This window comes from Diachasmimorpha longicaudata, chromosome 5 (genome assembly GCF_034640455.1).
Source record: "Diachasmimorpha longicaudata isolate KC_UGA_2023 chromosome 5, iyDiaLong2, whole genome shotgun sequence".
Lineage (NCBI taxonomy): Eukaryota > Metazoa > Arthropoda > Insecta > Hymenoptera > Braconidae > Diachasmimorpha > Diachasmimorpha longicaudata.
This window is the reverse complement of record NC_087229.1, coordinates 10,884,089-10,900,070: the sequence shown is the minus strand read 5'-3', so window position 1 is coordinate 10,900,070 and position 15,982 is coordinate 10,884,089. Positions and strand designations below refer to the sequence as shown.

Below are 15,982 nucleotides of genomic sequence, written 5' to 3'. Positions count from 1 at the left end.
GAGGGTCACGAGGGTCACGAGGGTCACGAGGGTCACGAGGGTCACTCACAGGGTATGTTGATCACCTCTTGAATCACAGGGGATGTTGATCACTGGCGCCAGTTGATCACTGCGGACCGGGGTGGAAGCTCTGAGTTGGGATAGGACAATTGCATGGAGCAGCAGCGCCTCAGTGGTCGGGGGAGAAAAAAAGACGGTAACACGATTTACATAAGATTCCATGTTAAAGTGGTTTGGTACGCGAGAATGCCGCTGAGAAGAGCCGGAGCGCCAGTGAGCACAATGGCCGCGAGGGTCACGAGAGTGGGGAGGAAGAAGTGGGAGAAGCAGCAGTTCTCAATGTGAGGAACCCCACAAGTCTGTGGAGCCCGGTTCTCAATGGGAGGAGCCCGCACAGGTCAATGGGATACATTTCTATCGGTTTACACCCGTTCTATGACACTGTTAAAAGGCTGTACCACGCTTCTCAACCTTTGTCTATTGACAAAGACATGGCCACGAATGTCTTCATATTGTTGCTAATGTTAACAAATGAAGTCTAAACGGTCGCAAAGGTCTTGAGACACGATTTAGACTCACTGTTTGTTAACAATTAGCTTCTGACACTCTACATATATTTGTGACTCTGTCTTTTAACTTCCTAATTAACCACTCTCGCTTCTATGACCTTCTTTTGCGACTCCCTTGTACGTGGTTCTCTCTAACCACTCCCTCGTGTGCAACAATCTCTTGTACACCACCACCCTAACAAGTGCAGTACTCTCTAATTCCACTAACCCCCGAACATCACTGTCTGTTGCCATTAACTATTAAGTGTGACCACCCTTGAGTGACGATCCTATATTGTGACGATCCTCTTATGACCACACCCTCTTGTGACGATCCTCTTATGACCACCCTCTTGTGACGATCCTCTTATGACCACCCTCTTGTGACGATCCTCCTGTGACCACCCTTTTAGACAGTGTCACTCCACCACAGGTGACACTGCCTCAAATGTGACCACCCTCTTGTGACCACCCTCTTGAGAGACAATCTCACTCCACCACAGGTGAGACTCCCTCTCTTAGACAGTCTCACTCCACCACAGGTGAGACTGCCTATTATGTGTGACACTCCCTCTATTGTGACCACAAAACTCCTTATATAACTTTCTTCCCCCACTGACAACCTCGGAGGGAGCAATTATAAACAATTATTCTAATATTTCATTCTAGACTTTCTAAATTAACATTAAAAGTTACCATTCAAAGTTTAACACCTGCTCGATAATTCTGCATATCATTTTTTTCAAGAAAAATTCCGGAAAAAATCCATTGTCCAGACCGGGATTTGAACCCGGAACCTTCCCATTATCAATCCGGTACTCTTCCAACTGAGCTATCCGGCTCCTAAACATTTTTTACATTAACTTTTATTCCATATATGGAGCGCCGATGTCCCCTTCATACGACAAACATTTTTAAAACAATCCCCTATATTTTTCATTGCTATTTCGCACGCATTAATTAATAATCATCTTACTTACATTTAATATCAATTATTCAAAACAATTACAAAAATCTTTATTTTCAATACATTAAAGTATACACCTACATTCATTTCTAAATTATTTATATTTATTTCTATTGATACATTAATATATTTATTCATATAATTACTAGTAATAGTAATTATATCAATTACTATTAACTACTATTACTATTAACTATTAACTATTATTAACTATTATTACTATAATAGTTATTAATAGAATTAATAGTTTATTAACAGTAATTGTAGAATAATTATTATTAATATCATTACTATTAATATATTACATTAATATATTCGTATATTAATCTACAAATTATTTATATTTATTTTTATTACATTTATACTTCATTTTTATTTTATTTCAAGTTTCATTTTAAATACTTCATTTTTTTCATTCAGTTACCTTATGAACAAATTACAATTTTTTATCTAATAAATTTCAAATTCACTAATTATATTTCCTAGTTTTATCTATTTCTATACAAAAATATCATTCATTTTAAATCTTTCTTTAATTAATAACTTCTTTCATATTATAAATAAATATAATAGAAAAATTAATAATAATAATAATAATATATTAATATATAACTATTATATATTACTTATATTTATATTATATAATTATAAATTTTAGAATATTTATAAAATTACTAATTTTCCCCTTTCACTTTTAATTTACTAACATATTAATTCATTTAAATTAAACAATATCTTTTATTTTTACAAATTTACTAAATTCTTCATTAAATCATATATCGTCAATATTATTAGCTTTAATAATTACAATTCATCTATTTTTAACTTATTATTTAACAATTAGAGATTACAAATTAACCATTTATTTATTCTTAATAATAGATCTATATATATATTTTCTTATTTATTACAATATCATTAGGAGTACCCCCATTCTTTCCATTTATTATTCTAAATTTTTATATATTTCATTTTTTCCTCTTGTTACTTACAATTACCGTTTAACTTTATAATATTAAATTATTTAATAATCAATTTCAATTTATTTTTCTTTTTTTACTGAAAAATTTTCATATTTTTATAATATTCAATTTTAACTTCATTTTAACCTCTAAATTTTCTAAATTTCACATATCAACAACAATTATTAAACAACTATTTCTTTTCTTTCAAAGCAATTTACAATTTATTAGTTAAGTCAGACACTTTACTCAAATTTTATATTTAATATTCAACCTTCATTTATCTATCACTATAATTATTCAATTAAAATTAAATCTTACTGACAATCTAATACAATGGTAACGGCACATGCTTTTATTACAATTTTTTTTTTTTTATGTTATAGGCATAACTATAAAAAAAATTATAACAAAAGCATCACCAATTACCATTCTATTACACTCCCAGTAAGACTCAACTCTAATTCAATAATTATACCTATAGATAACTCAACATTAAACATTAAATTCCTAATTTTTCATTATACAAAATATCTAATTTTATCAAAGTCTCTCACTTAAATAATAAATTCCAAATTTATTTAAAAGGAAAACAATATCTTCTTTGCCATCTAAAATTTATCATTTTTTATTATATTATCAATTTTCTAATTTTATACTTGAAAATTAACTTCAAATTTTCTATTACAAAAAAATTTACATTTTTTTCTATTGAAAACAAAAAATTCAAATTTATTATTAAATAATTCAATATTAAAAAATTTAACCCTAACCGGAAGTAATATAAATAAAAAGTTTAATATATGTTAATTTATAACAAAAAATCATTTTAGAAAAAATACAAAAAATCGGGGCACTCCTCCTAATCATATTCTTATAAATAATCAAATATATATATAAATATATTATTAACAAAAAACAAATCTCTAATCTCTAATTCTTCAATAGCTTCAAAATACAACAATTCTAATTATTATACATAATAATATTCAACATATATCATTTAATAAACAATATATTCTCATTTTTATAATAAAATTTCATTCTAAATTATTCAAATTCTAAATAACGCTCTTCAAATTCAAATCAATAATCCAAAATTTACAATATATATAGAAAGTCTAATTATTCTTGCAATTTTTTTTTAACAAACAATTCAAATAAAACATATTATTCAATCGAAATTTATTAATATATCAATAAATCAAAACCCAAAACGAACAACTCCTAATAATTATAATAATAATAATTAAACAATTATTATTAAATAAAGAAATTTCAATTTATAAAAAATAACAAGATTATTCAACTAAATCTATTTAATAAATAATCTTGTATAGATTTACCCCCCACATAACTTCTATTAATAACTATTTTATTCAAACAATAAAAGTTAATCAATTTATTTCTAAGAAAAATTAATATTCAATAAGAATTCTTTCAAATTAATAAAATAAACATAGAAAATCAAGTATATTTTTTTATATAAATCAAAAAACATAACTTTCAATTATTTTTAATATAAATAATTATATCTTTTAACGTTATAAACATAACATTTTTTCATATTTTTACAAATAGATAAAACTATTAAATATCATTTTTCTAATCTAAATTTATTAGATTAAAAAATTTTCAATTCAATTTAATTCAAAAAACAAAGTACTTTTAAATTCAATTTTAAATAATAACTTAATATATTAATTTTATATTTTATATATAAGTAAAAAATTACCAATCGCATTACCATCAGCTCAATTATCGACGCTTCAAACCAGTTACCCCTAAAGCTGTAATCACTCTTTACCCATCGCCGACATACCGACCGACGACTGTCATTACCTTCAGTCGAGTTATCGACTCTTCGAGCCGGCTACCCCTAAAACTATTATCACTGTTTAACCAACAGCCCAAATACCGACCGACCAATCGGATTACCGACAATCTAGTTATCAACGTGTGGAACAACTCACCCGCGCTCTACCGGATTACCGATCTCATTCTAAATTTTCAATATTTACAACTTTAATAGCTGACAACCGCGCAACGCTTTAAAATCAATTAAAAAACACTATTTTTTACACGCCTTACTCAATATTCCTCTCACACCATTTAATATCCATTAAACCTATTTTTTTTATTTTTATTTCAACTATTTTCAATATCTTCAAAATTTTATAGCTAACACCCCCACAAAACATTAAAATCAATTTTAAAAACCCAATTTTTCATACGCCTTGCTGAATATTCGTCTCACGCCATTTAATATCCATTAAAACTATTTTAAAAAATTTTATTTTAACCATTTTCAATATGTTACGAATTTAACAGCTGATAACCCCACAAAACGTTAAAATCAATATAAAAACAAAAGAATTTTTCATACGCGTCGCTAAATATTCGTCTCACGCCATTTAATATCCATTAAAACTATTTTAAGTATTTTTATTTTAACCATTTTCAATAAGTCGCAAATTTAACACCTGACAACTCCACAAAACATTAAAATCAATTAAAAAAACGCAATTTTTCACACGCGTTACTAAATATTCGTCTCACGCCATTTAATATCCATTAAAGCTATTTTCAAAATTGTTATTTCAACCATTTTCAATATGTTGCAAATTTAACAGCTGACAGCCCCGCAAAACATTAAAATCAATAAAAAAAAAACGCAATTCTTCATACGCGTTGCTAAATATTCGACTCACACCATTTAATATCCATTAAAGCTATTTTCAAAAATTTTATTTTAACAATTTTCAATACTTACCTGTTTAACTGATAACAAACAGTCCACAAAACATCAAAATCAATATAACAAAAACACTATTTTTCACACGCGTTGCTAAATATTCGTCTCACACCATTTAATATCCATTAAAGCTATTTTTAAAATTTTTATTTCAACTATTTTCAATACGGTAAAAGTTTGACGGCTGATAACCCTGTCACGTCATTACACTTCGTCGACTATTTACCCATCGCCGAGATACCGACCGTCGAATACTCTTACCGACAGACTAGTTATCGACGTGTGGAACAAGTCACCCGCGCTCTAACCAATTACCGACATGGTTCCAAATTTTCCATATGTTACCAATTTAACACCTGACAACCCCGCAAAACATTTAAATCATTTTAAAAAACTCAATTTTTCACACGCATTGCTAAATATTCGTCTCACACCATGGAATATCCATTAAACCTATTTTCAAAATTTTTATTTCACCCATTTTCAATACCTTCTGAATTTAACACCTGACAACCCAACAAAAAATTTTAATCAATTTTAAAAACCCTATTTTTCACACGCCTTGCTAAGTATTCCTTCATTTAAACCCTCTTGTGACATTCTTACGACTTTATTCTGACTAACTGTTGCAAAACTTCGCTTCTAACTCTCTCTATTCATAAAAACATGCTCACGCCATTTAATATCAATTCAAAAAAATTACTAATTTATATTTATACCATTAACAGTACCTTACAACTTTCACAGCGATCAACCCCCGGGTTCATCACTAAAATCCCCCACAAAAAAACCCAATTCTTTATCAGCCTTGTTAAATATTTCTCAGGCTCGATGAAATAGCAATGAAAAATACATTTTCAATTTATATTTCTCCCCATAACAGATGTTAAACATTTTTACTACCTTATCACTTTTACATTTAAATGCTCCTCCCCCCGAGGTTCTCTTTACGGTTATTCATCATTTGTGAGAAATCATTTACAATGCAAATTACTAAATTCCGACTAACAAATATACATCTGTCATGCTAACCATCCGACTCAATTATTTTTTTACTAATTATTCATTTCATCGTCAAAAAGCTTTCTTCAAATATTCATTTCTTATAATTTACCATTCCACCCAAACTAGCCGCCGCCGCCGCATATACTAAACCTCCGCATTCAATTCAATGCGTCGAGGCTTGTCCAAAAAATATTTTCCACCCCTATATAATACACGATGGCTCAATTGGTCAACACGATTCGTCGGAATCAGACACCTTTTCCTCGCTGTCCAACTCCGACGGAACAAAACCCCGGGGGCTCCGACAAGGAGGCCGTCGAATTCTGGACGATCCCCCCGTCTTCATTCCCCTCCACCCTAAATTTACGCCCTTTTTACCGCCCAATATACAGGGCATATACAAAACGGGACTCCACGTCGCACTTCACCACAGTCAAGTACGACGGGTAATTCAGGATACAGGTCGCACTCCGACGGGTATCAATAATACACGTCCGAGTCCGACGGATAAAGTGCGGGATCTGACGGCGGCCGCTGAATTCTACAGCAACGCCCGTCTTCATTTCCCACCGCGCCCCCCCCCCAAAAAACACCCCTTCCTACAACCCCCAGTATATGTGACAGCTGAGTCCAACAGTGCATGACAAATTACAAAAACTACTTTTTCAAAAAAACCTTTTTCAACATTTTATTTCTACTGACCACACCAAAAAATTATATAAAACCCAATTAAGAGCTAATTCTCTAATTAATTCAAAAACCCCAACTCTGACTAGCTTCACTTTATTAATTAATTTTAATTTCTCACAACTGATAAACGTACCTCTTATCCACTAGAAGCTCATCATGAGCATCGTTAAACATTTGTGACAAATAATTCAAAATTTATCACAATTGCTTAACATTAAATAAAAATTCTTTAATTTTTGACTCACCGAGATACCAACTGCAAACTGCAAACTGTCGCCTGCTGTTGAATGCTGTCTCAGCATTCCTCCTTTTCCACAGCTCACTTCACCTTTAAAAAAAAATAAAACAAATTACAAAAATTGATTTTTCAACAAAGCTTTTTCACCATTTTATTTTTACTGACGACACAAAAAAATTATATAAAACCCAATTAAGAGCTAATTCTCTAATTAATTCAAAACCCCCGACTCTGGCTAGCTTCACTTTATTAATTAATTAATTTTAATTTCTCACAACTCATAAACGTACCTCTTATCCACTAGAAGCTCATCATGAGCATCGTTAAACATTTGTGACAAATAATTCAAAATTTATCACAATTGCTTAACATTAAATAAAAATTCTTTAATTTTTGACTCACCGAGATACCAACTGCAAACTGCAAACTGTCGCCTGCTGTTGAATGCTGTCTCAGCATTCCTCCTTTTCCACAGCTCACTTCACATTAAAAAAAAAAAAAAAACACTATCCCCACATCACTGCACTCATTTTTTTTAACAAATGTCACATACCACTGGCGGCCCGCCCGTACCGGTAGCGATCCCCCCCCCCATCCCTTCACCACACTGCTCACTGAATTAACCACTTAATTATTCCAAAATTTAAACAAAATACACACACTTTCTTAGGCTACTGTATTTACACCCGACTCATTACTTTTTAAATTAGAATTTTAAACATTTTTTGAAAAAATTACGCCTTTTTACCGGCCCACCGACAACCACGAACGCGCACAACTACCCCCCCCCCTGGATCCCTTCGCCCCACTGGTCACTCCCGTATTTCACACTCCCCAATTAAACATTTTATTATTTAAAAAAATTTAACGGAATGCACACACTTTTTTACGCCAATCCATACCTCACTCATCATTTTTTCAATTAAAATTTTAAACATTTTTAAACAAATTACACCGACGCACCAACAACCACCAACGCGCACAACTCTCCCCCCCCCCCAACCCTTTGCCACTCAAGTCTGTAGATACGCTACGTATTTTTCATTCGTCCATTTTCCATTTTATTATTTTAAAAATGTCACTCAATAAACACACCTTTCCGGGCCAATACATTTACACGCAATTTACCACTTTTTTTTAACCAACAATTTGTCCAATTATTTTATTTAACAGGTTACGCGTCATCACCAAGCCGCCGACAAGCACCAACACGCACGGCTACCCCGCCTCGCCGCACCATCCCTTTGTCACCCAAGTCTGTAGAGACGCTCCCCATTTCTCAACTGTCCATTTAGCATTTTATTTTTTCAAAAAATTCCACTCAATAAACACACTTTTCCGGGCCAATGCATTTACCCTCCATTTACCAGTTTTTTTTTAGCAATATTTCACCAATTATTTAACAGATTCGGCGTCATTACAAAACACGAACACGTACGGCTGCCCCCCTCGCCGCACCATCCCTTCGTCACACAGCTCTGTGGAGACGCTACTCGTTTTTCAGTCCATTTAGCATTTTATTATTTTACAAAATTCCACTCAATGCACAATGTACCAGTCTTTTTAGCAACAATTTGGCCAATTATTTAGCAAATTAGGCCTCATCACCAACGAGCCACGCCCAAGCGTCCTCATGCTCACTTCCCACAAATCCCTTCACTATTTACTATTAAACTTTCAAAAACAATACCCACTATATTAATTACATACCCCGAAACTATTTCCCTCTAATTAAACACTTTAATAAACTAAATTCCGCATTTTATTAGATAAAGTAGACGAAATACACGATACGCCGGGACAGACATCCACGTACAGCCGCCATCTCAGGGCATACTGACGCCACGTAGCCCAGTCAGGCCTGCGCGCGCGCGCCCGCCTAGTAACAGTAGCTGCGCGAGGAAGCTGCGCATGAAACTCACTAGCGCTTTCCCCACCCTTCGCACGGCTAGGGACTTTTTCCTTGGCGCATGATTTTAAATTCCGTTACTTCCTCATTCGGTTCAATAAATTCAATAAAAAAATTCATGGGGGAAAAAGACATATTACAATTGTTAATTCTTGACATATAAAAACTCAATATCATACTTGAGACTCCCCTGCCGAAAAATGTAAAAGAAAGACTTTTTTTAGCGAGGATCAAGCTTCATATTAACAAACTTAATAAGAATTAAAACGTTCAATAAAATATCATATTGAGCCATAAGCCGTAACAGTACTATGTAAGTGACAAAATAATCATAGTTATAATGGTATCATTCATTTATTCAACGGTATATGCAACAAAAGGAGATAGTGGTGATTATGAAACTTTGGCACGGTACTCAAATTCTTATGCTCATGTACAAGAAAATTGCTCATTAAACAAAATGTGACACGCCTTATAATTATCCCCCATTCACTGTTTTTCACTCCATATATAGAAAGAGTTCGCCAAGTGTATCATCGCTGCATTATCATCCACAATTTCTATCTCATTTCCTAGTTTGATTCAATCGCTTCAATTTCTCACTTTTTTTCAACACCAAGAACTTATGAAAATTCACTGACACCATTTTCTAATCTCATACATCCTCAGTTAGTCCTAGAAATGATCACAAACTCGGAATGACACTAAGAAAAATTCAATTGACAAACTTTCTAACGATTTCTATTCAACTTGTATTAGGAATTCTATGCCTGTTCAACCCATTTTATTGAATATTTCTACAGTCTACTGTGAATTTTCTTTACATGACATGGAATTTTTTAAATCGGCATAATTGCATCATTCCCTATGATTCAACCTTTCCCCAGGGGAATTTGGAGAAATCAATGCTTACATTTCATAAATTAAAAAAAAAGAGAGAACATTTACGACATACCATTGCTATGTAGAAATCATTTGATTACCCATTATTTTTCGTATATATTATTTTTCACCGATGACAACAGGAACAAAAAAAGAAGAGAGAGTTCAATGAAAATTCAAGAGGATTGATCAACATTTTTTCGTACAATTAATTTTGGAAGTACACGTGCACTTTTCTGATTCTACTCCGGCGATATGAATACAACTTCTGTTGTGAACCTTATAGTTCTCATTTTTTAATTACTTGTAAGTGCAACTTCATCTAATATATTTATTTTCACTTAATGCTTCTCAACTACCATGTTGCAATTGTTGATGATAAAGGATGAAGGTTTCGCAACACCGCAACACCGGTGCGAGGTACATGCAAACAGAGCATCTTTATCATGGTTGGCGATTTATTCCATGTTTACAGGGAGAAATAACTAGATTTCAGGTTTTTACAATTTTCACAATTATAGTATTAACCTTAAAAGATTACTAACTCATTACCAAGCTCCCTCAAGCTTTGCTAGAAAATGATTAGAATTTTTTACAAAACAATCCTTCTTTCTTACCACCTTATTCTACTTTTTCATAAGACTTTCAAACTGCTACTTGAATTTAAAAACTTTAAACCTTTAAACTTTGATGCTTATGAATGCAAACAAAAATTGTACGGAATTTTAATAAAATTTGAGGTAATTGTATCTGAAAATTTACTCTTTTTCCCTGCAATTTTTTAGTCAGATAAAACATGTACGTATGTGTGGCTGCGCGTTTATGTGTGTGAATGTATGTTCTACCTGCACTCCATAGATACAATGTACACATCATCATCATCATCATCATCATCATTATCATCATCATCACGGCCATCTAAGACACTTTTTAAATTTATCTTGATAACTGCCACTCAAAAACTGAGTATTAATCTTCAATAAAGAAAACAATTAGATTAGCTTATTAGTTCTTGAGACTCATGGAGATCAATGAAGAAATAATTCTCAAGTCCGTTTTCCAGTATGATTATTTTCATTGTGATTTTTTCGGTTGATAACGGCACTCTAGGTCAAGATACAATAACATCAATAACAACAAGAACAACAACAACAGCAGCAGCAGCAACAACAACAACAACAACAACAAGAACAACAACAACAACAACAACATAATACAACAATAATAACAGGGTGTTAATTGATTGATGATTGGACATTGTGAAGGTGTTTTAGAGCCAGTTTCCATTCCTGTTACTGTTTATGATTTATTGCGTGATTATTCATACTTTTCGAATAAATAATTTCTCTTCCTTTTATTGTGTTCGATTCTATTTCGATTTTTTTATCTATACAATTATTCACTTATTTACAAAGTTGATGTTTTTTTTATTTTGACCCTAAAAATTGAAATTATAGAAATTACGATAACAATAATTTGTTGGAAATTAGTATTAATTGAGAAAAACTATTCTATTTTTGGACAGACTGAAATTCAAGATAAATGTTTCAGTTTCAGCACTTGAATGTATTCTATTTATATCGATTCATACTGTTTTTCTTTAATCACTGATTGTAATGGCTGTATATAGTCAATTATACTCAATTAATAATAGAAATTTCTCCCACCAATACAGCTTGTAAAATGAATATATTGAATTTCCAGGAAAAACTAAAACTGAACCATTTATCTCTGCCAACAGCATTACATTTCAATACAGCTCCCCCCCCCCCTCCCTCATTATTTGTCACTGACATACGTACATGTATAAAATATATCCGCATGAACCTCGCAACTGTCTAATTCCAAATCGTTAGTATCAATAATCGTCTGTACACATTTCCAATTTGTTATCATCTCTAATCTATCTCAACATATATATATATATATATAGGATATAAATATCATTACCATGAGTCTGTGTATTTTTTGCGGCGCACATCCCACCAAACTTTCGAGATTTAGATCTCCAATGGTGATGATAACTCAGATGAGTTGGTGCAAAATAGACAATTGATTTTCATTCTAATGTGTACATCTCAAAAATAATTGAATGTTTTCAAGTACAAAAAAATTATATTGCAATTCTGATAATAAATTATATTTTCTTTTTCGCATTATATTTTGTTAACAATTATGCACTTTTACTTTGTAATTTTATAAGTTTTATTTTTTTCCTTTGAATTCATAAAAAAAAAATCGAAAAATTAGTCGAAAATGAAATAAAATCGTATCTCTGTGATGATTTTATATAGAAACAAAAAAAAAATCCATTTGTTTTTCTCGTATAATCAGAAAAAAATCTAATGCCCATATTGTCCCAGCTCCATCAATATTTTATTCTCTATAAATAAAGTAGAAGCACTCATAAATGATCTAAAGTAGAGAATCTTGATGGTCTATTTCTATGGGAATTTTATCATTTCATGATAGCTAATCTGTTATCACTGAACCCACGTAGCTGGAACCCATTGAGGCTCTCGTTCCAATGAATTTATCTCCGTGAGTAATTGATTGTAAGCGCGATCAGTATCATTATTAATAATAATCATGTCGAAAAGATGTCCATACTTGTCCTCCATTTCCCTCGCCTTTTCGATTATATCCTTGAGTTCTTCTTCCTTGAAACTCTCATTATTCTTGAGCCGTTTCTGACGTAATTTTTCAAGACTCGGTGGAGCTACGAATACCACGTAAGGCTTCAGATCAGAATTGCGAAGAATTTTTAAACTCTGCGGGTGAAGATTTAGAACACAAATTTTGCCTGAATTCACGACTGTTCGAATTGCCTCGACTGATGTACCATAGTATGCTTTCTCATATTCTCCATGTTCCACAAATTTTCTGCATAGAATATCAGACTCAAATTGCGATCGGGAGATGAAGTGGTAGTCTTGACCATCAACTTCGGAACCTTTTCTTGGTCTAGATGTGTCTAAAAATTGCATTTTTTTTCTGATAATATCTTATTTTTCAATATATTTTTATTTTTAAATTCAATTTATATAAATAAATTTTTTGACTTACGTGGTATGGCTGCAGCAAAACGTTCACTATCCTGCATCAGACGTTGGCGCAGCTCATGTCTCCCGATATTCGGAGGCCCTATCAAAACAATTGGTCTTTTATGACTTGCACGTGGATAGTAGAGGGCCACCTCTTCATATGTTAATACCTCCTCGGTGTCGTAATCTAAAATTCATAAATAGTCATCATTCGACATTAATATTATAGAATTTTACAAAATGATGTAAAATAATAAATAATGAAAAATGTCTTTCCGTCAAGTATTTTCCAACAATATTTCAACTATAAAGAACTATAAAAAGTTTCAATTTTCTGAATAACAAGTAAATCATAAAAATTGTATAAAAATACTACAACAAATTCGTTATAAATATAAATAGTAAATAAGTACATAGTTATAAGAAAACATACCGTCCATTGTCGACGTTGAGTACAGTGGATAACCATCTTCATTCAAATTACACCCAAATTTACTTCGTTTCTTTTTCTTCTTTGGATTTTTTCTCGTACACAATAACGTACTCGATTTTTTTCCTCCCCTAACTGTAGTCTTACCTCCTGCTATTGTCTGCTTCATAGATTCTCGTCTGAAATTGAGCCATTACAACATGAATTACATCATTACACTATGACTATTCAATTTTCAATTAATAAAGTTTCAAATAGGTACATACTGATGTTGAAAGGCTTTACTTGGGATTAGACCCGCTAGAGTCTGATCTTCCTCACCCTCCCGGTAAGCCTGCCACCAATTGGAATCCTCCTGCGATATGACATGGAGAACATCGCCCTTCTGAAAGCTTACACCAAGCTCTCGACAAGGTATATAAGGATCCTCTTCTGGATCATAGTCGAAATGAGCTCTCACATGATGTATCTAAGTAAGTAATAGCACGATCAGAAATTACAAATTATATGGAATCAATTATCAATCATATCCAAGAAGGTTCGCCTGATATATTCATATTCTCACCTGGCCATTCTCATCTTTTGCAGTATTTGCAATATTATTTCGATAGTTATTGGAAGCTGGTAAGACGAGAAAGGTTAAACTCCCTTGCATTCCTGCGAGAATATCGCAGACTTCGTTGACACTCTTGCCCCTCATTTCTACACCATTAACCTCGAGAACTTCATCTCCTTCGTGAAAGAGACCGGATTTCTCTGCAGCACCACCCCGAACAACCCTCCCTATCACAAAATAGTTAATTATTTTTTTATACTATCTATAGAAAACTTTTATTCATTTTATTTTTTGAGATATTTTATAAGATACTAATTGTAATTTTCCCATAACTCAACTAGAACTATTAACATTATTCAGTACTTTCCATGAGAAAGATTCATTCTAATCAATTAAATAAACAACATCGCATAAACGAACCAATTATGACGGCATCCCCTTCATTCCTAACTGTAGCACCGAGTGGCTCATTGGTCTTTTCAATTTTAATTATCTTGATATTCTCTGTATTTCTCGAATCTCGGTAACTAGATGAAAGACTTGGTGTTTCACTGGGAGATGAGGAAGACGGACTCTGCTTACGTTGCATTCCATCAACGTATGATATCACTGAGTCATGTGATAGCAATAAACCCTCCATTTCGTAGCTCGTCAATAATCCTGTCAGCTCTTCGACGAGAGCTACATACTCGCTTGACTTTACGTTTGATGACTGCCATTCCTCCAGGGCCTCGACACACTGAAAGAAAATTCACGCAAATTCAGAGATTTTCCTTCTGAAATTTTGAAATATTTCACAAAGAAAAGACAGGCTACGTACTAGCCTTAAATAATGTAAAAATTGAACATAGAAGGACGTAAAGAAGAAATATCAGAAACCATTGATACCAAATATCACAGCAAATAAAAGCTTACGTCACGCGCCAAATTGGAAGCATCATCATCATAATGCCTGGGCAATTTATCAGCTCTCCACCTAGATCTGAGTACCTGATGAGTACTCAGAGCAGTTGCGAATTTCCTTTGTATTAAAAATGTTCGAACTGCGTCCAACTCCGCCTCAACTCCAGGGCCTGATATGCCAAGAGCCCCTGACAGATTCTTCAATTGCATTTGTAGCCTCTCGAGTGTTGCCACAACTTCTCCATAAGTTAATGTTGTTAAGGATTCTTCTTCTTTAGGTGAAGCAGAGTGACGCTTCCGATCAGCCGTTGGAGTAGGTGGCGCTATTTCATCCTGAGTATAAGCAAAGTTCTCTTGGCCTGCGAGACTCGTGGTGTGACTCTCAAGGGCGTGAAGCTTCTTGGAACCGCGTATCGATTGATGAAGATATTCCTGACGCTCTTCATGATCTTTTCTCTGTCGTAATTGCTCCTAAAAAAATATGGAATTTTCACAATACTTTTTTTTTTCTTCTGCAATTCGAGAATTTAAAAATATTATATAAGAAAAACAAACCACTATCTTAGCAAAACTTTATAACGTATGTTTAAATTATAACAAAAAGTAGTATTAGGATTTGAGTGAATAACATGAAGAGCCAGTGAAAAATGGAATTCTATATTTTAGGATAAATTTTTGATAATGGCAAATCGCGGAACCCAGTCTTATTCTAAATTACTGATGGTTTTCAAACATTATCCACAACATGGTGCATTAATTGAATGTATCTGATAACAATTAGTGACGAATGACGCCCCCCATCAAGTGGAATAATAAAAAATTACTGATTATTCAATATTCTGTTCTGTTTCCTCCTATCAAAACAATTTATAACCGATTGTGAAAATGTCATGCTTTGGGAGGCCGATTACACACAGAAGATACATTTAATTACATGATTAATTTCAAATTTTCCGTTGCATTTGTAATGTGAAAATTACGAGCAACAAAATTTACCGACAGCTATCAAAAGTTAAAAATACATCTTTTTCTGCAACTTTTTTTACTTTTCATCTTCTTGAAAATAAAAAAAAAAATCTATAGTCACAAAATG

At 32.7% G+C, this 15,982-nt stretch overlaps 1 protein-coding gene across 9 annotated transcripts in view; it reads right to left on the bottom strand.

Annotated features, from left to right (window-relative positions):
- Positions 1-9,409: 9,409 nt before the first annotated feature.
- The window catches only part of Sdt (stardust), a 22,507-nt gene continuing 15,934 nt past the window's right edge, over positions 9,410-15,982 (bottom strand). For all 9 annotated transcript variants that reach the window (XM_064120979.1, XM_064120982.1, XM_064120980.1 and 6 more), the window contains 7 exons: positions 14,902-15,360; positions 14,407-14,725; positions 13,996-14,213; positions 13,697-13,899; positions 13,434-13,609; positions 13,023-13,187; positions 9,410-12,930 (listed from right to left, as the gene is read on the bottom strand). In XM_064120979.1, the coding sequence (XP_063977049.1) occupies positions 12,440-12,930; positions 13,023-13,187; positions 13,434-13,609; positions 13,697-13,899; positions 13,996-14,213; positions 14,407-14,725; positions 14,902-15,360 (2,031 nt within the window). In that variant the 3' untranslated portion in view covers positions 9,410-12,439. The remainder of the gene's footprint in view (positions 12,931-13,022; positions 13,188-13,433; positions 13,610-13,696; positions 13,900-13,995; positions 14,214-14,406; positions 14,726-14,901; positions 15,361-15,982) is intronic.